Source organism: Rhinatrema bivittatum, chromosome 17, assembly GCF_901001135.1.
Source record: "Rhinatrema bivittatum chromosome 17, aRhiBiv1.1, whole genome shotgun sequence".
NCBI classification, from domain to species: Eukaryota; Metazoa; Chordata; class Amphibia; order Gymnophiona; family Rhinatrematidae; genus Rhinatrema; species Rhinatrema bivittatum.
The window spans coordinates 6,688,414-6,714,861 of record NC_042631.1 but is presented as its reverse complement, the minus strand read 5'-3'; the positions used below and the strand labels follow the sequence as shown (position 1 = coordinate 6,714,861).

General features: G+C 46.3%; 1 protein-coding gene across 4 annotated transcripts in view; it reads left to right on the top strand.

Annotated features, from left to right (window-relative positions):
* The first annotated feature begins 4,072 nt into the window (after positions 1-4,072).
* LOC115079221 (proline-rich protein 5-like) overlaps positions 4,073-26,448 on the top strand; it is a 38,975-nt gene continuing 16,599 nt past the window's right edge. The window contains exons 1-5 of one of the 4 annotated variants that reach the window (XM_029582507.1): positions 4,073-4,339; positions 17,321-17,569; positions 18,378-18,458; positions 20,960-21,008; positions 25,808-25,865. In XM_029582507.1, coding sequence (XP_029438367.1) covers positions 17,451-17,569; positions 18,378-18,458; positions 20,960-21,008; positions 25,808-25,865 — 307 coding nt within the window. In that variant the 5' untranslated portion in view covers positions 4,073-4,339; positions 17,321-17,450. Of the gene's footprint in view, positions 4,340-4,369; positions 4,569-6,457; positions 6,949-17,320; positions 17,570-18,377; positions 18,459-20,959; positions 21,009-25,807; positions 25,866-26,448 lie in introns of those variants that run through there. The other 3 variants (XM_029582510.1, XM_029582509.1, XM_029582508.1) reach the window with 3 other exon arrangements.

Sequence of the window (26,448 nt, the reverse complement as noted above, 5' to 3'; positions counted from 1 at the left end):
TAAACAAAAAAAAAAGAGGCAAGGGAGAAGATCTTCAGATAGGGATGCGGTTCATTAGAATTCACCTTACATCTTGTTACGTCCTCCTGGTACACATTTTATATTGCTGCTGAATGATTTCATGGAGGCATGGATTCTACTAGCTTTGGAGTGAATGGGCTGCCAACCAGGGAAGCCAGGGTTGAAAGGTCACAGCGGGCTCATCACTCCCCCTTTCCTGCCACCTCTTTTCCATTAACTTCCTGCTGGCTGAAGGAAAAGAGAAAATCATCAGAGCAGACTCTCTGCCCATGGCTTTGTACCCAGCCTGCTTCCGAGGGAGAGGATCTGACAGATGGATCTTGCATCTCTTGCAGATCCATGCTTGACTGATTCACTGGTGCAAAGCATAAAAGCGATCTGGTAGCAAGCTTTTAACCCCCATGGAGAATCAGCTATGAATGTGTCAAGACAGACAACATAAGCCCCAGAGCTAGGTCAGACGGACATAATGTAAATCCTCCCCTGTGCATGTTTCTTTTTCACGCATAAGCCGAAGGTTTCTCTAAGGTGCCCCAGTGTAAGGCTGCTCTAATAATTGGATATGGAGAGTGCACCTTGGTAAGGATCTCAGAGGCTCTATTTATAGCCCCCATGAATGTCCAGGCTGCCGGCTTTAATCCCCTCCTGTTCTGCACTGGGCTCTTGTAGATTAAGGGTCTGACGAGGCCCAGGTCACCCTTGGGTGTTTCAGAAAGAGCCAAATTGCTCTCAATCTCAGTTATGTCCATTCTGCATCTCTGGCTCGGGCTGCTGTATTAAGATCCTTCATCCCTTTTCTACTAAGATTCATTTTGTTTTTTTAACAAGAGGCTCCTTGGCTTTCATAGCTCCAATGTAAAGTCTTCATTGACTGAAACAGACCGATCATCTCTCAGCAGTGAAAGGTCCCAGTCCAGGTGAGTAACTATAGGACCGGATGTCACATCTAATGGCAGTAAATGCAACACTGAGTTCAATGCATGGATTTATTTGTAAAACAATGTTTACTGAATGGGCAGAACAAAGCTGGGCTTTCCCAGTACCAAGTCAGTACAGATCTGCTCATGTCAAAGTGTATGTTGATGTTATTTCTAGCACTTCCTAATCAGTGATACAAAATTCTGTTCTTTTTATGGCGACAAAAGGTCATGGAATCATTACATTACTCTATTTAAAATCAAAGACATTATCCTTTCGCTTACTCTGGAACAGAACTTCCTGGAGATCCTTGTCATTTTGCAATGATTTATAAGGCAGTGCAGACAGGCAGTCCCTACCAAGTGCACAGCTGACCTGTGCACTATATGAAGCCCACCTAGTAACTCAAGGTGAGGTTTAGGTAGTAGTGTAGGGGGTTAGGGGCCACTTTGACATGCAGAGTGAGACGTACGAACAGAACAGTGCTCTCTTGTGAAGATTTGATGACCTATTGGAGAGAGGAAACTCACCCAACGATGGATTGTACAATGTTCTCTCAAACCTAGCTTGATGTTACCCAGGTAGAGAGTCCATTAAGCTAGGCTGAGAGAACACAAATACCTAACTACTATAAGGGCCTTATAGCTTGGCTCTCTCTCTCTCGTCACAAGTACCTGGCTAGTTCCCAAACATAAACAGCTCCCATGCTACTAATGCCAGTAATAAGCCAGTGGCTAAACCCTATTGATTAATAGCAGTTTATGGACGTCTCCAGGAACTATCCAAACCTGTTTTAAACCCAACTACGCTAACTGATTTCACCACATCCTCTAGCAATGAATTCCAGAGCTTAACTGTGCGTTGAGTGCAAAGAATTTTCTCCTATTTGTTTAAATGCGCTACTTGTTAACTTCATGGAGTGCCCCCTACTCCTTGTATTTATCTGAAAAGAGTAAATAACCGATTCACATTTACCCGTTAAGAACATAAGAAATTGCCCATCCTGGGTCAGACCAAGGGTCCATCAAGCCCAGCATCTGTTTCCAACATAGACCAAACCAGGCCACAAGAACCTGGCAATTACCCAAACACTAAGAAGATCCCATGCTACTGATGTAATTAATAGCAATGGCTACTCCCTAAGTAAACTTGATAAATAGTCATTAATGGACTTCTCCTCCAAGAACTTATCCAAACCTTTTTTGAACCCAACTACACTAACTGCACTAACCACATCCTCTGGCAACAAATTCCAGAGCTTTACTGTGCATTGAGTGAAAAAGAATTTCTCCGATTAGTCTTAAATGTGCTACTTGCTAACTTCATGGAATGCCCCCTAGTCCTTCTATTATTCGAAAGTGTAAATAACCCGATTCACATCTACTCATTCAAGATCTCTCATGATCTTAAGACCTCTATCATATCCCCCCCCTCAGCCGTCTCTTCTCCAAGCTGAACAGCCGTAATCTCTTCAGCCTTTCCCTCATAGGGGAGCTGTTTCTATCCCCTTTATCATTTTGGTTGCCATTCTCTGTACCTTCTCCATCGCAATTATTTGTTAGGGAAGACTTGCCTTGGGTAAATCCATGTTGACTGTGTTCTATTAAACCATGTCTTTCTTTATGCTCTACAAGTCCTTTCATGATTTTGTAGACTCTATCATATCCCCTCAGCCGTCTCTTCTCCAAGCTGAACAGCCCTAACCTCTTCAGCCTTTCCTCAAAGGTGAAGCCGGTCCATGCCTTTTATCATGTTGGTTGTCCTTCTCTGTATGTTCTCTAGTGCAACTATATCTTGTTTGAGATGCGGCGACCAGAATTGCACACATGATTCAAGATGCAGTCTAACATCCTTCGTTTTATTCTCTCATTCCTTCTTAATAATTCCGAACATCTTGTTACTTTTTTTTGACCGCCCACAGCACACTGAGCCGATGATTTCAATGTATTATCTACTAATGCCAGATCTTCTTTCCTCCATGGGTTCAGTGGCCCTGGCAGGAAGGATCCCACAAGCTTGTGTACAGATCTCACAGGCAGCCCACTACTCATCATCTTGGTTCCAGGAACGTTAGCTGAATTCTAGAAGGCCAATATTCAGTGCTACTTAGCCGGACTTATCCAGCTATGTTGGTGGCAGCCAAATATCCGGTCTTGTTTAGCAGCTGCCACTTTTCGGCTACTTGTGGGTGGGATATGGTCATTCCGGGGAGGAGCTACTTATCCAGCTAACCTAATTGGCTAACTAGCGATATTCACTTTTCCGGTTAAGTTAACTGAATGAGTTAAACCTGCTCAATAGCAGCTCTAAAGTAACTGGATAAGACTTATCCAGCTAATTAGTGCCTGGAACCAAGATGGTGAGAAGTGTGGGCAGTGGGCACTCTATCATGGTTTCTACCTCTGCAATTAGCATGCAGTTAATAAAACGTTGTGGGACCCTTCATTTCTGGATCCTTTGTGTTACGCAGCCACTGAACCCATGGCCTCAGAGGGCAGGGAGGGAAGAGGAACCTAAACAGGAAGAAGCATGGGTGCTGGACGAAGTCTGGGGCTCAGAGGAAGGTGACAAGGCCTGGAATAGCCTTCCCCTGCAGGAGTGGCTATTCCAGCGCTGTAACAGAATGTATATATGCTTGCTTGGGACAGATAACGGTTCTATTCCTGCCATATTATGAGATTAGAGTCTGCAAAGGAATATTAAAAAGATGCATGCATTTCATGAATTACTGAAGCATTTGGAAAAATATGTCAAAGCGTACAGACCTAATCGGTTCTAGCTGCAAACTTCTGAAAAAGCCTCTCCCAGCCACTTTTTGGCTTTTCAGCGACACTTACGGTAATTGTTAGGTTGTAAAGATAATTGGTGTTAATTTGCCATTTATTCTCTGACCACTGTTGCATAATCAGGCATAATTCATCCGGTTAAGATCTGAGCATCGAAGATCTCCGGGAGTTTTGCTACAAGCAGTCCCGAGACCCGTTTATACGGCTCCGGTTCTAATGCCCTTAGCTGGGGGGGGGGGGAGTGCAGACAAAGTCTTCTGCGCGCCTCAGCCCGATCCCCCTAAGTCTGGGCGCAGTTTTGGGGAAATGCCGTTGCTCTCTCTTGATTCTGTTTCGTTTCTTCGAACTTTTCTCCGGTCCCGTTTGTCTGTGCTCACCCAAAACAGCAGATTCAATGCAATGGAAACTTTGCAGCTTGCAGGCTGCTGTGCTCGGAGCCCGCGGGACAAAGCCCGGATCTTTCCTGGCGCCGGCAGCTATCGCCGCGCGGTAAGGGGCGGGCGGGGAGCGAAACTCGCTGCCCCGCAGGCCCCCGCCTCCCTCGCCGGGGCGGGACCTCCGGGATCCGGCGCTTGCACACTCGCCCGATGGCTCGCAGTCCGCCAGGACCCGGGGTTAAGGCTCCCCTTTCTGCCCGAAGCCGCGCAAAGCCCCGAGGGCTGGCGCGCTATTCCCGCCGCCGAGCCAGCCAAGGGCAGGCAGCTCGCACCCCAGCCTGCGAGCGAGGAGGCTCGGCCGGCTCTGGGCGGGATGCAAGCGCTGCCTTTTGTGCTCCCAAGCTGCTGCCTTCACTTTATCTGCCTCTAGGCCAGGGCTTTCTTTGCAGCGCGATAAACTATTCAGGTAGGAGTGGGAGGGCACTGCTCTGGCACCTGGGTCTGGGGTGGTCTTGCACATTATGGACCCCCCTCTTTAAAAAAAATAAAAAATTGAAAGGCAGCCTTGCTCAGCTTTGTGTGTGGAAACTGAAGACAGAGCCCTATTGCTGTGCCCAGGTTGGGAAACCTCTCTGGCTGTTCCCACTCATCAGCAACTTTCATCCCTGCCCCAGCCTCTTGTGAGTTCCGATGCAGATCTTCCCCTACAAACTCTGGGGGTCTGCTCCATGCGCCCTTCATGTCGCAGGTGTCCCTGCTCTGCCTTTCCTGACTCTTACATTCAGGTACTGCAGGCATTCCCTGGCCCCGGAGGCAATGGAGGGCGGCAGGATCTGACCCTGGCCTCCAGCCTTTGCACTGACCATCAGGCTGCGCCTCCTGAGTGCGCCCCTTTTGCGCAGTAATTCCTACCACTTCCACCCTGTTTAGGATTGTGCAGACCTCCCTTCTTCAGGCTTATGCTGTACTTCTTACTTCTCTCTGGCAGGATTTAAGATTTTGGCAGGCTTGGAGAGTGGGAGGTCGGAGATTTTGGAGATTAAGAAAGTGGGGGAACTCTTTTCTCCCTTCCCTCTCCAAGTGTCATAGCAGTGCCCCTGTGAATGCATGCTGGGGGCAGCTTCCTTCTTGTGCCCCTGTGAAGTGGATGCTGGGGGCAGCTTCCTTCTTGTGCCCCTGTGAAGTGGATGCTGGGGGCAGGTTCCTTCTTGTGCCCCTGTGAATGCATGCTGGGGGCAGCTTCCTTCTTGTGCCCCTGTGAAGTAGATGCTGGGGGCAGCTTCCTTCTTCTGCCCCTGTGAAGTGGATGCTGGGGGCAGCTTCCTTCTTGTGCCCCTGTGAAGTGGATGCTGGGGGCAGCTTCCTTCTTGTGCCCCTGTGAAGTGGATGCTGGGGGCAGCTTCCTTCTTGTGCCCCTGTGAAGTGGATGCTGGGGGCAGCTTCCTTCTTGTGCCCCTGTGAAGTGGATGCTGGGGCAGCTTCCTTCTTGTGCCCCTGTGAAGTGGATGCTGGGGGCAGCTTCCTTCTTGTGCCCCTGTGAATGCATGCTGGGGGCAGCTTCCTTCTTGTGCCCCTGTGAAGTGGATGCTGGGGGCAGCTTCCTTCTTGTGCCCTGTGAAGTGGATGCTGGGGGCAGCTTCCTTCTTGTGCCCCTGTGAAGTGGATGCTGGGGGCAGCTTCCTTCTTGTGCCCCTGTGAAGTGGATGCTGGGGGCAGCTTCCTTCTTGTGCCCCTGTGAAGTGGATGCTGGGGGCAGCTTCCTTCTTGTGCCCCTGTGAAGTGGATGCTGGGGGCAGGTTCCTTCTTGTGCCCCTGTGAAGTGGATGCTGGGGGCAGGTTCCTTCTTCTGCCCATGTGAAGTGGATGCTGGGGGCAGCTTCCTTCTTGTGCCCTGTGAAGTGGATGCTGGGGGCAGCTTCCTTCTTGTGCCCCTGTGAAGTGGATGCTGGGGGCAGCTTCCTTCTTGTGCCCCTGTGAAGTGGATGCTGGGGGCAGCTTCCTTCTTCTGCCCCTGTGAAGTGGATGCTGGGGGCAGCTTCCTTCTTGTGCCCCTGTGAATGCATGCTGGGGGCAGCTTCCTTCTTGTGCCCCTGTGAAGTGGATGCTGGGGGCAGCTTCCTTCTTGTGCCCCTGTGAAGTGGATGCTGGGGGCAGCTTCCTTCTTGTGCCCCTGTGAAGTGGATGCTGGGGGCAGCTTCCTTCTTGTGCCCCTGTGAAGTGGATGCTGGGGGCAGCTTCCTTCTTGTGCCCCTGTGAAGTGGATGCTGGGGGCAGCTTCCTTCTTGTGCCCCTGTGAAGTGGATGCTGGGGGCAGCTTCCTCTTGTGCCCCTGTGAAGTGGATGCTGGGGCAGCTTCCTTCTTGTGCCCCTGTGAAGTGGATGCTGGGGGCAGCTTCCTTCTTGTGCCCCTGTGAAGTGGATGCTGGGGGCAGCTTCCTTCTTGTGCCCCTGTGAAGTGGATGCTGGGGGCAGGTTCCTTCTTGTGCCCCTGTGAAGTGGATGCTGGGGGCAGGTTCCTTCTTGTGCCCCTGTGAAGTGGATGCTGGGTGCAGCTTTCTTCTTGGCACAGTTAAACTCCTCTGGATTTTCATCGCTGTATTTGGTAGCATTGTTTAAACAAATAATAATGATTTAAGTAAAAATGTTACGTCTTTAACGTTATGATGCCATGATGAGGAAACCAGGAACTGTGCACTCAGCCTTGTCGTTCAGCTTGGGTTCTGCAATCTTCAGCTGATGACTTCCAACAGGAGGATCGGATCGGCCAAGTCTGGCTTTCTGGGGGCATTGTCTTCAAATGAGTTTGTTTTGTACACACCTTGACAGGATTCATCCTCATGTCAAAGGTAGGGTTGGGTTTCTTTGGGCTATGTAAAAGTGTGCTTACTGTCCAATGCTGCTGGTTACTCTGCTCTGTAGGATTGGGACTGCTGCCCCTTGCTTAACCTGAGTGTGCTCTGAAATGTCAGACAGCTGATAAATTATTTTCTGCCACCAGTATACATAAAGAGAAAAATGGATTTCTGATCACAGATCTGGCCTTCAAGCTAGTTAGCTAACTACCAGAATAACCTGAGAAACCAGCTTTCCTCCCTTCACGTCGCAGACACATTCTCAAGGCTTTCCCTTGCTCTGCTCGTATTGGGAATATCTGGTGAAACAGGAGCCCACCCCAGTACATTCCTGAGTGGACGTCGAAGCTCTCTCCTCTTCCACTGAACAGCGAGATGCTGTCTGAGCTTTCAAATCCAGCCATCGGGTACCCCCAACAGGTTGAGTTTTCACCATCTTTGCACTTAATACAATGCGTGCATTTGATCATAGGATCAGGTGGATCTGCATATCTTGGTTGCCCTGAAAACCACATCCATACAGGCTATACAGCTGGATTTGGGAACATCTGGTTTTTGACCAGAAATCACCTCATTTCTGATCCTTCTGCTACCTGCTCAGATGCTGAAACCACACTGACCCCCTGAAGAAGACCTTTGGGGGATGCACTAAGCTATTTCCCCCTTTTCACATCCTTTAAAACTGGGACTAATGAAAGAAACCAGAATAACTTTTTTATCTGAGCCACTCCAGTGAAGATGGAATTTACCATTTTTTTCTCAGCCCACTAGTCTAGATTTCATTGAACATCATCATGCAACCAGGCTGGTGGTTTTGCAGCTTTTGAGTCAGAAGATGGTGATTGGAGCAGGCAGCATGCCTTTGTGGAGTTTCTATCTGTCAGCAATGCATGCTTTTGAAAGTATTTTTGGATGGCAAAACAATTTTGTGGTACAAAAGGTTTCAATTACATAGAACCTCTTCCAGACAGCTATTTAAAGACCTCTTAAATGCACTACAGTATGTATGCAGGGTATAATCTTAAGTCTTCTCCTAATAACGTGCAGTTGAAGGGCTTCTGACATTGGTTATGTTGCAGGTTGTAGCTCCCAGCTGGGATACCTTATTCTCAAGGGCTGCAAGCAGATCTGGCCTGCAAGATAACCACATGTGCAGACTAAATGCATGCAGATAAAGTAGCTCACCAGTATCTATTGTGGATTTCCTGAAAACCACAAGGATTGGAATCCGCCATCCTGAAACCAGAGTGCGGAAGCTTGGTTTTTGTGAGTAGCATCGAAGGCCATTTGGCCACCAAAAGTGCATGTCTGAAAGTTTTATCTTCCACTCCACTGGTGACAACGATCCTTAAGGCAGCTGTGAACCTCGGGACATACAGGGGCACGTTCTTGGCCACGGACCACCTCGTTCAGAGCAGCATGAACCAGGCTCAGTCATGAATGCAGACTTTCAGGCCGATTCAGTAAAGTCTGTGGGAGTGCGCGCGATACAGTATTCAAATGAGGCTCGGCGGTAGAAACGGGCAAAAGGAGCGGCAGCTGTCAGCGGGTTTGACAGCGATGCTCAATTTTGCCGGCGTCTGTTCTAGAGCCCGCTGACAGCCACGGGCTCGGAAACCGGAGGCTGGCAAAATTGAGCGTCCGGTTTTCGGCCCGACAGCCGCGGGCCAAATTCAAATTTTTTAAAAAATTTTTTTAACTTTTTTTTACCCTTCAGGACCTCCGACTTAATATCGCTAATTTCTGAAAAGTAAAATGTGCGGCTTGGCTGCACATTTTACTTTCTGAATCGCACACGAATACCTAATAGCGCCCTCAACATGCATTTGCATGTTGAGGGCGCTATGAGGTTCGGCGGGTTGGACGCGTGTTTTCCGCCCCTTACTGAATAAGGGGTAAGGGAAAACGTGCGTCCAAGGGCAGGTTAACAGTGCGTTCCGTCGGAGCGCACTGTACTGTATCGGCCTGTTTGTGAGGTAGCAGGGGCAAAGGACGAGACTACACTACTTGCGTTGTGGTGGCTGTGTGTGTGTGTGTGAGACCAAAGGAAAGTGGCACAATGAGTGTTTAGAACTAAACCTGCTCCATGGCTGAACTGCTACTGGCAAATATGTAATAGTGCCAGAATCTGAGAATATAATGAGTAAAGTATAAATAATCAAGGGAAGAGATTCTGGAAGGGGATTCCAAGACGTATGGACGCCTTGTTGCTACATGAAAGAGACGTTTAAAGTATCTGAATTCAAGAGAGCATAGATAAATGCAGGGGGTTTCTAAGGAAGTGATGCTAAATTAATTGGGTGGATGAGCAGACTGGATGGGCCATATAGGCTTTTTCTGCCACTGTGTTTCTATGACTGTGGCTGCTGTGCTAACCTGGGAATGGGCTTCTATCCCGCACATTTTTTCTCAGAGTACTAGCTCATTTAAATATCATGGAATGACTTCATGGGGATATATATATTTGCAATAAAGTCCACATGAAATTGTAAATTTAATCGCAAAAAAAATGTAACTACGTTTCCCAAAGAAATAGCATTCACAGAAAATGTTCACGTTGCGTGATTTGCAAAAATTGCAAATGAACTGTTTTGCATGATACTGCAGCTAATTAGTGATTTTTGGCATAACTTTTGTGAGCGACTTTGCAAACACAAAGTTGCCTGTGGGGAAAACATGCAAGTAGCGTGCCTAAAAATTTGCAAATGTGATTATGTGTACAATGTTCTGTTTGCAAACCTTGTTTGTAGGTCAGCACATTGACCACCCCAAAGACTCATTAGAACATAAGAAAATGCCATACTGGGTCAGACCAAGGGTCCATCAAGCCCAATATTCTGTTTCCAACAGTGGCCAATCCAAGTCACAAGTACCTGGTAGGTTCCCAAACACTAAGAAGATCCCATGCTTCTGATGCAATTAATAGCAGTGGCTATTCCCTAAGTAAACTTGATTAATAGCTGTTAATGGACTTCTCCTCCAAGAACTTATCCAAACCTTTTTTAAACCCAACTGCACTAACCACATCCTCTGGCAACAAATTCCAGAGCTCAATTGTGCATTGAGTGAAAAATAATTTTCTCCGATTAGTTTTAAATGTGCTACTTGCTAACTTCATGGAGTGCACCCTAGTCCTTCTATTTTCCGACTCAACAGATTTGAGAGCACAATAAGGCTGGTGCAGAGACTGAAGTAGCAGAATTACTTTTCTGGGACAAAACTTCTTTGAGCTTAAGCTATAAAGTTTCCTATATTGAAGTTTGTCACAAAGGGAGACCACAATAATCACTAGCAGCTAAATGGCCTCGATTGTGTATCCAAACCCTTCAAACTAGCCAGAAATCTTCCCACGTTCATCTTAAAAAGCAAAACAGCTTACGGTTAATTATACTGGATTACGCTGTACCTGAGTGTTCTTTCATTACCTCTGAATGGGGCATAAAACCATTTCATGAAGTATTAGATTTTAGCTACTTTTGCTACAACCCCCTGTTTATTTTCTAACTGTGCAGTAGACATGTTAGACTACAGGATTTGTACAGGGTAATCATTTGTTGCAGTATGAGTTTCTAAACTCTTTGTTCGACATTTTTCAATGAATGTATCCTTGTTTTGCTCGGATGTATCGTTTGGGAGCCCTGCAGCTAGGAATGGTGCACGTTCAGGGACAGGTCTGGTGCCATTTAGCGGTGGCAAATGTGCGCATGAGGTGACCGTTCCTTTTGGATAGGATCGTATACGTTTTAAATTGCATTTTTTTTTTCGCTCGCAGTTTAGCCTTGAACCTTCTTATGTCTTTCAAACATCTGGAAGCGGTCCCTTCCTGTGATATGTGGTGCCTATGGGTCCCGCTGCATCATAATGTAGGGGTCTGCTGGGAATGTCGCTCAAAACGCAGCTTTTACAGAATGTGGGGGGCGTTTCTACCTTCCTCCGGCTCCGCTCCTTGCGCTGGTACTTCTAGTAAGGATGGGTGAGGGCTCTGCTCCAACAAGTTTGTGCCAGCTCAGGTTTTTTTTATATGGGTTTTCAAGTCAAAAGCACCCATCCACGGCTGAGTGGAAGGCTGGCACTCTCCCATCCATCCGTTCCTCTCTCTGCCATCATCCTTGCTGGTGGTGGCTGCAGGCTCATTGAGGTTCCCTCACTCTGCAACGCTGCACTTCTGCTTCTGATGGACAGGGCCTGCTTCAAACGCATCCACAGCACCAGACAGCGGGGGATGAGGTGAGGAGTCGGGACTTGAAACATGGCATGGGCGGCACTGGAGGGTGAGGGGGGCAGGGCTTGGAAACAGCACGCACTCTGGCCCAGTAGTAGCTGGAGGCCTTGAAACACTGATTTGAGCAGCTTTTAATCATCTTAAAAGTAGGGTGACTATCAGTTTAAGCAGTCATCTTTGGAAAAATCCAGGAATTTATGGGTGAAAATCAGTTTAAACTGAAAATGAAGGACCCTGTGTATGTTCTATGTAAAAGATTTTTGTTACATGGGTGGGGTGGGGCCTAAATTTTGTGAAAACAAGGAGCTCCTCACTCAGTGGGACAGAACTGGTAAGAAACAGGTAGCACATCAGGTAGGAACCAGTCAGCCCCCCTGGCTCTGATTTCTTAGTGTCCCCATAAGGCCGGCAGGATGTCAGCAGCCTGTGTTTTTACAGGATCATTCTTGGGGAGGGGAGCTGATCGTGATTGTTGAATATTTCTCGGAGGGTGTGCCATGGGCCCCGAGCGGCGTCTTGGATTTCATCGATGATTGGCTTGGATGTTGCGGCTTTGCAGGCAGACAGGGGAGGTGGCAGCGAGCCCTCTCCTCGTCCCTGTGCAGCTGGGCTGCAATCTTGCACAGTTTGAGAGACGAGAGTCACCCTTGCACCAGCTGGAAGAGCTGGGTCAGAAATGTACTTGAAGTTTATGTATAAAGTGCGTTCTGTGTTTCCTGTCAGACTGTTTGCATTCTCCTCTCCGTTTGAATTAGATACTTGGCAGAGGCTTTTTTTCTTCATTGTTCCCTGTTGATGGGGTGCTGTGGAATTTCCTTGGATCATCCACTTTGACCTGTCCTGAAGACACTGATTCTCTGAAAAGCAGTTTTAAGACGAGAAAAAAGGAGTTTGCTTGACTTTTCTTTAAGTCACTGATCGATATTTCCTATGGTATTAAAACTAGTGCTTGATGAGCCCCTTAAAGGTATTGCATGTAGGCGATTCCAGTATGTCCCTCAAGTGGTAGCCAATCTGAACCTTAAGATGCAGAAGCAGGACTCGGAAACTACTGCTGTGGTGGGAAACTGGACCTGACTGAAGAATTTCATTGGTCATGCTTTGGTTAAAGATTTACCAAGCAGGGAGCTAATTGTTCCCGGTGAGTTACATCAGCTCAGTAAAGTACCCGGTAGGTTTCACGTGTCTGAGCATCCTGGCTCTTCCTCTTTCTTGAGTAAAGAAGAGGTGGAAGAGATTCGTAAGCATGCATTGAGAAAATCCCCACCAGTTCATTTTTGTATTGATCACGTCACCTATTCATAGGTGAGGATAAAACACTGACCTAACTAAACTTTTAGAAAATCTATTGTTACCTAAGCAAGAGGCTATTTACAGTGGCTCCTCATTTTCACATACCTCTGGAATGAGAAATCGCACTTCTGATATTTTGACCCCAAAATTATTGCTGAAATAATCAAATTCTGTAAGTTTGGCTCTTGGCTCATTTGCTATTGAGGGAGTGCCATAATTAATTCAGTGCTCATAATATATTCTCTTAAGAATTGTTTCAAGCCTGGCAAATGTAGCTTGCCCCCAGATCAAAACTGAGTAAAAAGTGGTGGGGTAGAAACTGTTGGTACGTATGAGTAGAGATTTTAAGATTTGTGCTCTTACAAAAACGTTCAGTATGTGGCACCCAATGGCCAGTCCTTCTTTTTGAAGACTTGATCCAATCATTGACATAAAAACAGTTAATCAAACCATGCAGATCGTGGAAATCTGTTTTAATTACATCAAAGACAACAGCACTAACGAAATGTTCGCGAAAAATGCGAGACTGAGGGAGCCCCAAATGAGTGGCTGCAGAGAGCACGTGTCGTACACGAACTGCCACAAATGACCTTGACGGCTTTCGGAGGACTTGTGGCCATAGCAATGTAACTCTCTAATCAGAGTAATACGTTTAGGGCTTGTTTCAGATTTTCACTGGTTGGCGTAGGGTTTTATCCTTATTTTATTTTTTCTTTTACAGTCGACAGGCAGCAAAGTCAGTAGGAACAGAAAGTAAAATTGTCTTGTTCAGCGGTTCCCAAGGGGTCCTCAAGGGCCATGAGCCAGTTTGCTTTTCAGGTAACCAAGCTATGCAGAATAGCCTTATTCTGAGACTATGTATGCAAATACAGCTAATGAATACCAGACTAGCTTGCAGCCGTGCCTGAGAAGAACCCCTGATCTGTTTCACTGGACTTACAGTGAAGTGAAAGATTGGAATTGCAGTGTTTAAACTAAATGGACCTTCTGCAGGGCAGTGTGAAATTCCAGTCTCCAGATTGTAGCTCTTCAGTTAGATTTTCCATTACTTGTCTGTTGCCAGTACAGCCCATGTGATCTTTGCCTGACTTCACAGCAGCTTTTGTTGTAATCACAGCTTCTTCCTGGGACCAAATCGGTGAAGATCAAAGATCAAAATAATTTGACTGTGCCTGTCCTCCTTGTGGTAACAAAAAACCTCTTCTGCCAGGGATACAAATCCAGCCCAACTCCCCAGACCTTGAGCCTTTGGGATGCCTCACAGTCTTAATACATTTATCCCTCGGTTCACCCTTTCTACAATAATTTGGTGCCCATACCCTAAGCAGTTCCTACATGTACTATGATGGAAAGATTCCCCCCTGCCAAAAAATAGAAAATCCAGAGCAAGTTGTGTTGTACCCAGTTCTAATTATAAGTCTTTGTTTTCCACAAAATCAGTGAACCAAAGCAGGAAACTCTGAAAGATAAAAGAATATGAATAAGGCCACCCTGATGTAGCAATTACAATTTTAATTATAGGAACTTCTCTCATAATTGGCGATGTCTGTGTTATCCCAGAACTGGAATCCTGGTCTCTTGGAAGAGCGGCAATCAACATCTGCCACTGTCTGGGTCCCATTTCACAGGGATCCAGTCCCCACTGTGAGCACTGGGTGGAGATGTTCCTGGTGAGGTGCCACTTTTAGAAATAGTTGTGCAGTTGGATATTTGCTTAAACTAGAATTGACTAATCCAGATGTTGGCACATCTGCCTGAGAGAGCAGAATATAAAAAGGATTTACAGGTTTAAACCTGAGTTTTGCGTGCATAAATTCACTTTAGATGTGTAAGTGGGTTTTTTAAAATTGCTGTAATATCTGCTACTTTTGAAAATCCCCACCTTCCCCCAAGTTGGTAACTTAAGTACGTGACTTGGTTTAAACACAGCGGTCCGGCTTTTCCTTAATTCTGGTTACTTAAAACTAGGGGTGTGCATGGGAAAAAATTGTATAAATTTTCTCGTGTGATTCAAAATTCGGATTTCTTTTATTACTTATGTATGGAAAATGCCTTTTTAGTCACAAGAACATTTGATGTGGAGTTGGTGGAGACGAGGACCGTACTGGAATGAAAGAAAGCATGGGACAAGCACAGAGGATCTCTGAGGGAGAGGAAGGGATTATGAAACTGGGCAGCCTGGATGGGCCATGTGGCCTTTGTCTGTTGTCATGTTCTACGTTTCATAAAATCAATTTTCTGCACATGAAGTAAGAAAATAACGAGCATGTGCATCCCTGCTTACCGCCTTTTCTTAATATGGTCTCTAAATTTGTCCTTCTGAGAGAAGTACCAAAACTCCTAACATCAAAGTCCAGCCCTCAGAATCCAACTGTTTGAGATCCAGTGCAGAGAACCAGCTCCTGGATTTACTGGCTGTGTGATGAGCGTTCATTCTGAGACTTTAAATTAGTTTCCAAAGGGGTCTGTGTGTGTGTACACAGAAAGATGGCAGAGTTTGTGTGTATTCTACTAGCTAATATGCCACATGGCTTCCCGTTCTACCGTGTATACCATGGGGTGGCCATGGGGCTACTGCTGCAGTGGCCTTGCTGGAAATCTTTGCTTCTGCTGACCCTCAGATTTCAGAGTTCATAGCTTTGGAACCCTACATTATTACTTTAAAGAAGATAGGTCCCTACTAATTATTTTTTTTTAGAATATTACTGTAACCAAACACTTTCACTATTTGTTATAAAGGGTTGTGGTTTTGGAAACTGCATCTGTTTTAAAAAATCAATCTTTTATTTTTAAACATAATTGATTCCAATGGAACTGCTGATTGGGGGAGGGGGGTGGTTACTTGGCCAGGGTTCCTGCTATCGAAGGGCTGTGTCTGTAGTGCTGCAGTGGCCGCCTGGACCCAGTGCTGGCTTGTGCCACCAGTACTCAGAGAGATCAGGAAGTCAGGGCCAGTTCATTCTGGCAGTTAGCTCTGTAGAAAGCTGTTGCTGAGCCCCCAGATGTGTATCTGATTACCACTCTTGTGATGCAAATGTTGGTGGTTTAGTGCATGAATTTTTATACCAGCTATGGGGTCGAGGCAATAACAGTTTCTTAATACATAGGTTAGAAAGGTGAACTCCAGATGCAGGGGAAGCTAATGTATTAGTTTAAAAAGTGTGGCGACTGGAAAAAGTGCACAGAAACCGGAGTTAAAATGCACTCGGCACAGGCTGAATGCACATTTTGAATGCGGGGGAGTAGAGGAGTCTCTCGGCCTTGATTTATACACACAAATCTCCTGCGCACATAAGATATTTATTTATTTATTTGTGAGGTCCATATTCCAAAGCATTTAGCCTGCTAACTCCGTCGGAGCGCACTGTACTGTATCGGCCTGTAAATGGGCACATCTGGCTGAATCCTAGCTGATTAATAAGGTAACCTGCTAAAATGTAGCTGGCTAAGTTAGGGCTGTAAGTGGGAGGCGCTGAGTTATTTGGTTAAGTTAGGCAGCTAACTCCGATATTCAGCATTAGCCAGATGACATCCGGCTAAGTCTTGGTTGGGCCATAAAGTTAGGCGGCTATAGTTAGTTGGCTAACTTTGATAGCATAGTGCGGTTTCACTACTGAATATACCTCCACAGTTAGCTGGATAAGGCTTGTCCCCCGTTCCTTGGCTATGGGATAATTGCGTAGTGAATCAGGCCCTAAGTTTGCTAGCCGGACTCCGTCTGAAGATGAACCTCTTAGTGTATCTAGCTCAGGCCTTTTCAATGTGGCTCAAGGGAAGTTACGTTCAAGTACTGTAGGTATTTATGTGCATAAAATGCACCTCTCTGCATTGGGGGTAGGAGCTAATGCCTTCATTTGCATGGCATTTCCATGCGAGGGCACTAAACAAGGCACAGTTTTGTGTGTGCAAAACTCCTTTCTGTATCGAGAGTAATATTTGTGCCTACGACCGTGCAATCTGAATGGACCTTCTTGCATCGGCCCCTTTTCCGGAAAGCGAGCAGAGGAGGGAGGGATCAGTCTTCTGGGGGGCTCAGAAGCGGGCATGCTGCTCTCTCTGACTTCTGCTGTAACTGTGCATGCACTCTGACCTCTGCCACCATACAAGCATCAGTTAGTGGCTTAGATGGGAAGGGAGAGGCCTGGGAGTCTTAATTACCCAAGTTGTCAAATGTTCCTTCAGGTCTTTACAGCTATGAAATTTGTGTTCTGCAAAATGGCCTCTCGATTTGGATTTATACGGCAAACTGCAGCAAGCGATCTGGAACTCTGGTCTAGAAAAACGAATTGACATTTGGATTTCAAATGTCCTTTGCCTCAGGAGCATCACGTTTCCGGCCTTGAAGCTTGCTGGAGTGTTGTGGTGTTGTGTGCTGCGACTCAGCAGTGTTAGAGAGGTTCTGGAGCAGCCATGGTGTGTTCTGGTCAAGTTAAACGCAAGATGTAATATGGCTTGCTGGACACAGGCCAGAACTGAAACCGTGCAGGGGCCACTCACTTTCCTCCTAGATCCTAACTGAATCTCAAGGGAGGGAAGTCTGAAGTGACCCAGGCGTGGTGGGAAGATTGCAGCCGGGGTGTCTGGGGGTTCCCCTTTTGTCAGAAGGTGCTGGGATAATTTGGTTGTGCAGGGAATGTGGCAGTCCGATACACTTTGGAAGCACAATGCTGGACGTTGTCAACATTTTCACAGGCTTTTGAGTGCCTTAGAAATAGGATGTGTGCTCTGACTTTAATTATAACCTCTGAATGGCTTATTCAGCTGTTCTCAATATTTTGCAGACATCTCATGTGAATGGAGGGAGGAAATTTGTAAATCACGCTCTCCCCCCTGCCTCCTATCTTTTGGTAGGTGACACCTCCTGGAAATGACAGAGAGGAAGAAAGGCTCTGCCGGTGACTTTTCCGTACCGCTGCCCCCTTCTCCCTCTACGCTGCTCTGTTAGAGAGCAAACCAGACCTGGACGTTTCACTTCGGCACGATGGGTTCCTTCCGCAGGCCGAGACCTCGCTTCATGAGCTCGCCGGTGCTGAGCGATCTCCCGCGCTTCCACGCAGCCAGGCAGGCCGCGCAGCTCAGCTCCAGCACGGCGTGGAACAGGTAAGGTGAAAAGGCTCCTGTCGGGGTCTGCAGGCCCCGCCAACACCTACCCTAACTCGCAATGAATGCTGGACGTAGCTGGAGCCAGGGACTCTAACACTGCAACTGGAGGGAATCTACCAGCTAGAATAGGAAGGAGTCTACAGGTGCATTCATTCTTCTCCAAAATCAAGTTTCAAGGACACTGTATGTTTGAGAGAGACCCCACACAGTCTTGCATCCCAGCCCCTCCCCCAAGCGCTATACCTGCACTCGAGGAAATAGCTTTAAATGAGATCCCCCCCCCCCCCTCCCCACACAGGGGCACAGCTGCCGACTGGTCCTACTGTCGCCTCTGGTCCCTCCTCGGGAGAACCAGGAAAACAGGACCGTGGTGGGCAGCAGAGGCCTCAGGGGAAGTAAAAGCCTAAAGCCCTGACTGCGCTTAACTTTCATTCCTCTTGAGGAACAGGAGAGCCGGTCCTGGTGTTTCACTCTCAAAGCGTGTTTAATTAAAAAAAAAAAAAAAATCCAGAATGCTTTAATGTGGAGGAAAACTAGAGCCGGCTGGGCTGGGGGTAGTTAAATGTCAGTTTGTTCACCGCCTGTAAGGGAATACCACTTCTAAGTGGTAACTGTCTGAAATGACATATCAGAACAGCAGCAATACCAGCATAAACGTATTAACCTCCTCCTCATGGCAGTTAGAAAATGAGGATCAGATCGGTCGCATGCCACTGTAACCTTCTTGCCTGCCACGGAGATAACGCTAGCATGTGGACTCTATGGCTGATGTCTGTCTGTCTCTTCCTTCTGTTTTTTTTGGCAGCGTTCAGAAAGCAGTGATCAATGTGTTCAGAGGGGGAGGCTTGCAAAATAATGAACTTTACTCCCTGAATGAAAGCGTCAGGTAAGTGGCAGCCCTCACCTTTTTAAAAATTGTTGCCTAGGGTGACCAGCTCCTTCACAAGTAAAAGGCTGTCCGTTCACGTTAAGTCGATAGGGTGGTGTTTTTTTTAATCTCATAAAAAAGCATTTTTCTTTCTGGTGGGTTTTTTTTGTGCCCTGTGGCTTCAGCGCCTGTAGGTTGGTGTATTCTTTTACGAATCACTGACAACTTCCTTTCCAAAAAACCCCAACAGACAAGTAGGAGGCTGAGCAGAGCCTAAGGATAAATAGCATTGAGCTGCTTTTTTTTTTTTAAGTAGCTGTGGAAGCTGAAAGAAGACTGTGTAATTTTTGTTAAAACGCTGCCCAGCTGGCTGTGCTCCTTCCCAGCCAGAAACCTGGCACATTGTAAAGCTAATGCCATTCGCCGCTGCCAGCACAAGTGGGGGACAAGAAGGGCAAGTACCTTGATTGCCAAGCTTGGGGGAGGGGAGGTGCCAGGTCATCTGGAAGGGAACAGGGGAGGTGGTTAGCATTTTGGCTGTGACCAGGCAGGAGGAGCGAGCGAGAACGGCCCCTGCATTATATTAATAGATTGGTCTGAGATGAAATCGCAATATAGTGCGGCCTAGCCTAGCACCCAGCTTAACGAGCGCTTGGATGTGCATTTTGGACACGCGTCCTGCATAGCCCCTGATGCAATAAGGGGATCAGCGCTTCCAAAAAAGGCGTAGCTAATAGTGCTCATCGCATGTAAATGCCATGTAGATGAGACTATTGGGTATTATCCTACAATGCAAAAAACCCTGTGTGCCTGAGGCGCACTTTTTAACCTGTAAAATCTTACGCCTGTCCCTTGAGCAGGCTTAAAGTCTTCCCGCACGTCAAGGGCTCAACTTAAAAACAACTGCTTTTCTCTGGTTCCTCCTCCTCGTCACGATACTAAGGAAGAAACAAAAAAAAAAAAGCAACACCGTGTGAAAAAAAGATGTCTTGACGTAAAAAAAATGTTGTTGTGGTGCACAGTATACACCCACAATATACACGCTCGGAGCCAAGTATATAGCACGTGCATATTGTGCCAGTAAAATAGCTGCAACGGGAAAAAACCGAGCCTTGTAAACTGAGCGTCCGTTTTCCTAACCCGCGCACAGCTACGTCTCCTGTGCGCCCCATGCCATGGACGTGCTAGGGACGCACAATTTATCCCAGCACGCCCCTTTTAGCGTGGAAGCTCATTTGCTTATTGCATTGGGTGCCCCAGGAAAGGTGATTTGTGCGTGCGCTATAAAACATGCGCCCAGTTTGGACGCACATTTTTAGCACGATCATATTGCATCAGCCTGCAAGATTGTTCCATTGCATGTGACCTGGAGGCTCACAAGAGGCAAGTCTGTGGCTCATCATGGAGGTAACTTATTCAAATTGTGTGGGCAGGTACAAAGCCTGTGGGCATTTTTTTTTTTCCCCCTTTGAAAATTGTTCAAGGAAAAAGCACGAACAGAGTTGGCCTTGCATTTTCTGTGGCCAAAACCAATTCGCCTGATTTGTTTTTAAAAAGCACTTACATGCTTAAAATTGGATTTTACACATGTAAATGCACTTGACCCGTGTAAGTGGGCTTTTGAAAGTTGCTACAATAGTATGTAACATTTACGCACGTAACTCCTTTGAAAGTTATCTCCAATGTGCGTAGTTTTGAAAATGCAAAACCCCAGCCTGGGAACGCCTGCACAAGGATGTGGATAAAAATAACCTTTACCCATGAGTAGGGCTGGCGGGAGACTGCCGAGTCGTGGCTTCTGAAATTTGCTCGGGGTCTCCAGATACCATCAGTGGAAGTGATTTCTCTGGCTTCACTGCAGGTTTTCTATTATCCTACAGGTTAGCTCATGTCCTATCCTAGATGCCAAAAAGGATTACATCTACCTCAGATGGAAATAGAAACCAAGAGTGGGGGTTTTTTTTGTTTTGGTTTTTTTTCCTCCAGAGGTACAGGATGCAGAAAACTAACAAGAAGCAGATTTTTGGATCACAACTCTAGGTGTTTTCCCCAGGAAGGGAGCCAGTTACATTGTAATTTAGTAGATGATGACAGCTATGTACTGACTTGCCCACTCAGTCTGCCAGGGTTGGACTGAAACAAAGGATATCTCCCAGCTCTCAGCCTGAAACAAAGGAGATCTCCCAGCTCTCAGCCCTAGATCTCTACCATTTTTAGTGCATCAATAGATTATGTCATTCATTCCTTTCCCCAAAAATGCTAAGACTAGGTCCTGCCTTTTCTTATGATTGCAGTTCTTCTGACCCAAAACTCAAGTCATCTTGTTGAGAATTTTCTTTTAGGTTGTTGGATGCACCACCCAGGCGACGGGAGGAAGGCTTCTCCCTTCTGCCCATTTAGACTTGCTTTTGCAGAGAGCCGTTCCCTGCTGTTCTCCGTGATTGTCGCTGGTTACCCAAACATTCCTGTGTACACTGTGTCTCCCTTTATTGACTTTCTTCCCCTCTTTCTTCTCCCAGGCGGCTACTGAAAAGTGAACTTGGGTCATTTATTACCGAATATTTCCAGGTAGGCAAGACATGAAGTAAATTTTGTTAAATAAAAAGTGCAAAGTAGATGTTCCTTCGTACTAGAGCTTATTGCTGAGGTTCGGAGTAGGGAGGATGCGATACCTGGACCCAGCAGTAGGCAAGTATGTTCACTTACTAATTAAGGAGAGGGCAGTTTTCAAAGGGAAAGATTTCTGCAGGTTAAAAGCAGTTTATTTTTGTAGATTTTTAGATGCTTCTTTTTACTCCCTCAGAGAGTAATTTTCAGAACCATTTGCACTCCTAAAACTGGGTTTTACATGTGTAAATGCACTTTACCCATGTAAGTGGGCTTTTGAAAATCGCTATGATAGTAGTTACATTTATGTGCTTAACTCCTTTGAAATTTGCTTCCCTACAGGTGAATTTAAAAAGCCTGATGTGCCCCAAAATTGGGAGAAGCGATTGTTGGGCTGGTGCGCGCTAAGCGGATTTTAAAAGCCACCCAAGAACAAGCGTATCTCCCGGTGCATGTGTGCGTGAAAAAGTCCAAAAAAGGGACCGAGTATGGGTGTGGGCGATCCTGGACTTATGAATGAAACCAGTGCGTAAAAACTTGCGTGCACAAGCACACGCTGAGGTCCCCTACCGTGTAACTTTTACTTCTGCTATGGATGGCGTGTAATTCCTAAAACAAAATTCAGGAATGTCAGCGGGGTTTGAAGGGTCGGGGTTAAGGGAGGAAAAGGAAAGGCCATTTAAATAGGGGGTTAGGGTCCTGTCCCGTACCTGGGCACATTGGGGGAACTGGTAATTGCATTGGCACGCGTTTCTAGTAAACTCCCCCCACTTACGCGGTAGAGGCAGCATGTGCGCGCATCCATATAAAATTGTACGCACAACCCGCGTACCGACGATTTTATACCATGCGCGCATATATGTGCACATCTTATAACATGGCCGCGTCTCTGGGCGCGAGCCGGCATACGCACATACACATGCCTGCGCTCTGGTATTAAAGTTACTGTCTTCGTGACAGTGGGGGATGTAGTCGGCTGTATTAGATTTTGTACTTGATGTTTTGTTGTATTTTTATGTTGTACTTTTTTAAAATTGAAAACCTTTTTTTTTTTTTTCCTGTTTTGAAGAAGTCATAATAAAAGCCAAAACAGAATTAGAAATTAGTAAATTTAAGTTATCTGAAAGTTGGCCAGCCTGCATGCTGGTGAAACGTGTGCACGCAATCCCACAGCCTGCTTACTTTTTGCCTGCACTGGAGGCGAAAACTGCGTGCACAGTTTTTTTGGATTTTCAAAACCAAGAATTACTTTATTATTATTATTATTTTTTTTTTTTTTTACTAGACCCATGGACTTTGCAGCAAGCGCTCGGTGAGGAAATTGCCCCCAGAGAGTCTGATGGCTCTGCTTCTTACAAAGAACAAGTCCATAGTTTTTCAGCATTAAAGGGGAAAGTTTCACACTGCCAGCACTGCTGCGACATCTGCGGACACTTTTTTTTTTTTTTTTGTACCCTCTGTCTTTTCTGCTTCCACTTTGGAAATTGCTCAGGTACAAAGTGCTCCAGACAGCTTGCAGCTGACTCTTCCGGGCGTACTTTTTTCCTGGAAAATAGGGGGCTTAGATTCTGAAAATGCAGTCTGGGGACGCCCACTCCTAACGCGGCTAAACCTCTGCACGTCGTGGAAGCCCATGCGCGCTCTCCAGCCAGTCCTTTAACTCGGGATAAATCCATACTTACCCACTAAACTGCTTTTGAAAATTCCCCTCCACTTGTTTCCACTTGTCCTGGTGCATTAACCGTAGAGCAGAGGTAAGTGCGCCCCTGCTGCCTCACAAATCGAGGAGGAAGTCAGGCTAATGATGTTAACTTGTGCAAGTGAAGAAGATATATATCGAGGGCAATCTTCAAAAACCAGTTACCTGGGTACGCGGCTATTTATCTGTATAAACAGGCAGTCTGAGAATTGCCCACCCTTTGCCAGCATAAAAAATTCATGCGGGGATCAACATCTCACTTCCTCATGTGGGCAAGGAAAAGCAGATTGGGTAAGCAACACGTATAGGGTTTTTTTTGTTTATATTATCAAAACTGTGTGCACTGTTTTTACAGAGAAAAAATTATCCTTGGAAAAAGCAGATGCAGATCACTGCAGGTGCTCTTCCCCTGGGGCAATGCTCAAAGGGGAAATACCTGCAGAGTCCAAGGGTAAAAGCACACAGGGACTTTGCAGCTCCCCACAGTTTTGAATATTTGCCCCCCCCCCCCCCATTAGGGCACTTTCACTATGGGATGTCAGCAGAAGATTCTTTACTGCAGTTATTTGGCAGCCTACACAGAGATGAAATGGTGAAAGGAACAACCGTCTCGGTTTCAGGTTGCTCTTATGTTTACCAGTCAACACACTCATTTTTAGAAAAGGCACTTAAAATAAACTTCCTGAGACAGCTTCAAACCACAGGCACAGTACCTGCTTCGGTTCTCTATGCGATGCACTGAAACGAAGCAGCATCTGTTATGGCGTTAATGCAAAACTACATCACATTTCCAGAACAAAACATTTAATGGACTTACTGGGCTTGATCATCTGCTGAGTACAACATATATCCTTAGGGTCAGTAGTAAACATGTGTATGTGTTGGCAGTCTTTCCTCCGTGGACGTAGGCTGCACCTTGCACAGAACAGGAGCATATGTAATGCTGCTGGTCACTAAATGGCTTTCCCTAATCTTTTTTTCATGTAAGAGCACAGAAGCAAAGTGAGCACACCTGATGTCAGTAGGTGGCAACTGAAACCTCACTCTTACAATAAGAGCAGCTCAAATATTGTAGATCGTAGGGGTTAACAATGGTAACTCTACCACAGACATGGGAGATCTGCAGGTGAGTCAGTAATAATATGGACATGATTGTCAAACCATGGGAAGGTCATGAAAGCATCTTACTGGATGGTGGTCTCCTTCTGATTTATAAATTCCCAAAACCATGAGGGCATTTAGCCAGTTAGAGGACTCATTGGGATGCTGGATCCAGCACACCTTGTACCAGGCAGAAAAAGAGCGGGGGTGTGGGTTCGGATGGTATTTTCTTTCCCTGACCAAGTTCTCCCTCCTTTTTTCAAGAATAATTAAAGGGCCGGATATACTGAGGGTCTTCTCACATTTTGTGTCGGGAGGAGGAAAATACTTAGGACGTCTAGCCCTGAAGCAGGTACAGATCTGCCATTCGGCAAGGTCTGTCTTGTGCTAGAGTTTTGTCCTCCCCAGTTTGATCCTGCCAGTCTGGTCCATCAACGAATGTGTAATCTGGGAGCTTTCTGTCGACACACATCTTTTTCTTCTTTTGTCAGTGATGCATTTGTTTGAGGTTCTCACTTAGGAGTTTTTTTGTTCCTGTGCTTGTGAGCAAGGCTGTTCATTGTTCTTGTAATATCATTGAATGTATTGTCATGGGTGTAGTTTCTAATGTTCTAAGGGACGGCACGGAGAACAGTACAAAGGTGATGGTGGGGTCTGTGCATAAGAGCTTTATCCACCCACCCCCTCTCTGAGGGAAAATGGAGGCTGGAGATCCTGGCTTTAATTCTGTCATGCTGAAGCTTCCTCCCTAAATTAATTTGCTGGCGGTATTTTGTAATAGCAGGCAGCCCGCTATAATGTGTTTTACTATTCAGAAATACAGGCAGGGCTGTAAGTTGCTGGGGACAGAGCTGTATCTAACAACCCATCTGGTTACATAAGTGGGCGGTTGCTTGGTCCTCACAGACCAAACCCAATCCATTCCGTTCTCTCTGTCATTGACTCCAGCGTCTTTTCCTGGCAACAACATTTGAACAAATCTAAGGTTAAACCAATAAAAGCCACTTCACCCGCGAAGGGTCCTGGTTTCCATTCTGGTGGAAACGGACAGAAATGTTGCTGATTCTGAACATTTAGAAGCTGGTTCTGGGCATTGTAGTGCTTTTGTGGCGCGGAGGACAAAGGCGGGAAGTTTAGAAATGCAAAAGTTGCAGAATTCCATTTCTTAGAAAGGTCTTTACAATACTTGTAAGTAGGCTGACTAGGGCAATGGGGGGAACTGAAAGGGCCAGTTGGCAGTTCCCAAGCTTTGCTACATACTCATAACCTGAGGGCTTATCCTAGCAGCCTTGCTTTCCCTGTTGGGTTCTAGTCTAATCGGCTCCTGGCTCTTTAGCTTGTTTCGGGGCAGACACAATGGGTCTGATTGGTCATTAATAAGCAAGGAGGCTTAACCATTGACTCTGTGTTCCTAAACCAGCTCATTTAATTCTAGATTTAGTAGGTGGTTAATCATGGGTGCATTCCTGTTTTGAGCACCGCACCGTATCGCACCACCATGTGCAGAATGAAAGAGGAGCCCTGCAAATCTTCCTGACGTGGGGGAGAAACCAGCGGCAAGGCGTTTTCCCGCATGACTTCTAATTAATCTAAGCTAAAATGAAATGTAAAAGCGCTTTGGCTTGTGTAAATGAGTCGAGGAATTGGACATTGGCAGAAAATGGAATCGCTGCCTCACGGCTCAGCCCAGCAAGTTCCTGACCTGTGTGTGCACAGAGTCTGCCGCACCTCTGGCGGTGGCTGCTTCTCTGCTTTCAGGGAGTCTGTGTTTTCAGGCAGCGTCTGGCAAATATACTTTGCCAATGTTCACATGAAACTTTGTTTTTTGAAGTCATTGTTTAGGGCCACACGTATGAAACCATCTTGCAAACCATCTTTTGTAACCATCTTCAAATGTCTTTTCTCCTCCTCCAGTGGCCGTTGACTGATGTATTTTTTCTTTTTTTTAATTGTTTTGCAGAACCAGCTGCTTGCCAAGGGGCTGCTGTTTATAGAAGAGAAGGTGAAGCTGTACGAAGGCGAGTATGACGTGCAGGCAGGTGCCTGAAATTCATTTTTTTTGTAAAATACACCTTCCATCCCATGTGTTCTCTCATGCGTCTGCCTTGCTATTTGTTGTTTTGTGGTTTACGCGTGGTTCATTTGAAGATCGGTTCTGATGCAGAGGGAGGAGAAGCAAGGTTTGAAGGCTGTGAAAAAATGATGAAAGGGAAGCTTCAGCTTTACTGGCCTAACATAGCTGCCGAATATGTGGTGGAGGGGTTCCTGCTCTGTACGGGCTTTGGTTACAGTTTTATTTTGCACAGTTATTTATGCCTCCTGGCTGTTGCCTGAAGCACTCTGCTTTGAGAATCGGACTGTCCAGGAGGTTACGTGAGGGCTGGCCATGTATCCACGGCAGCTGTTTCCCAAATTTTCCGTTCAAGACCTATTAAAGAGTAGTAACAAACGCTTCCCCAGGCGACTATGCTTGGGCTCCATCTTGTGTGTGGCATTTTTCATGGGCTGGGCCTGCCCTGTGAAGCCTAGACCCTGGGCTCCAATTCACACTGCAGTTCCTCATCTACCTCTCATCTTCTCTCCCCCTACATAGCTGTTTGT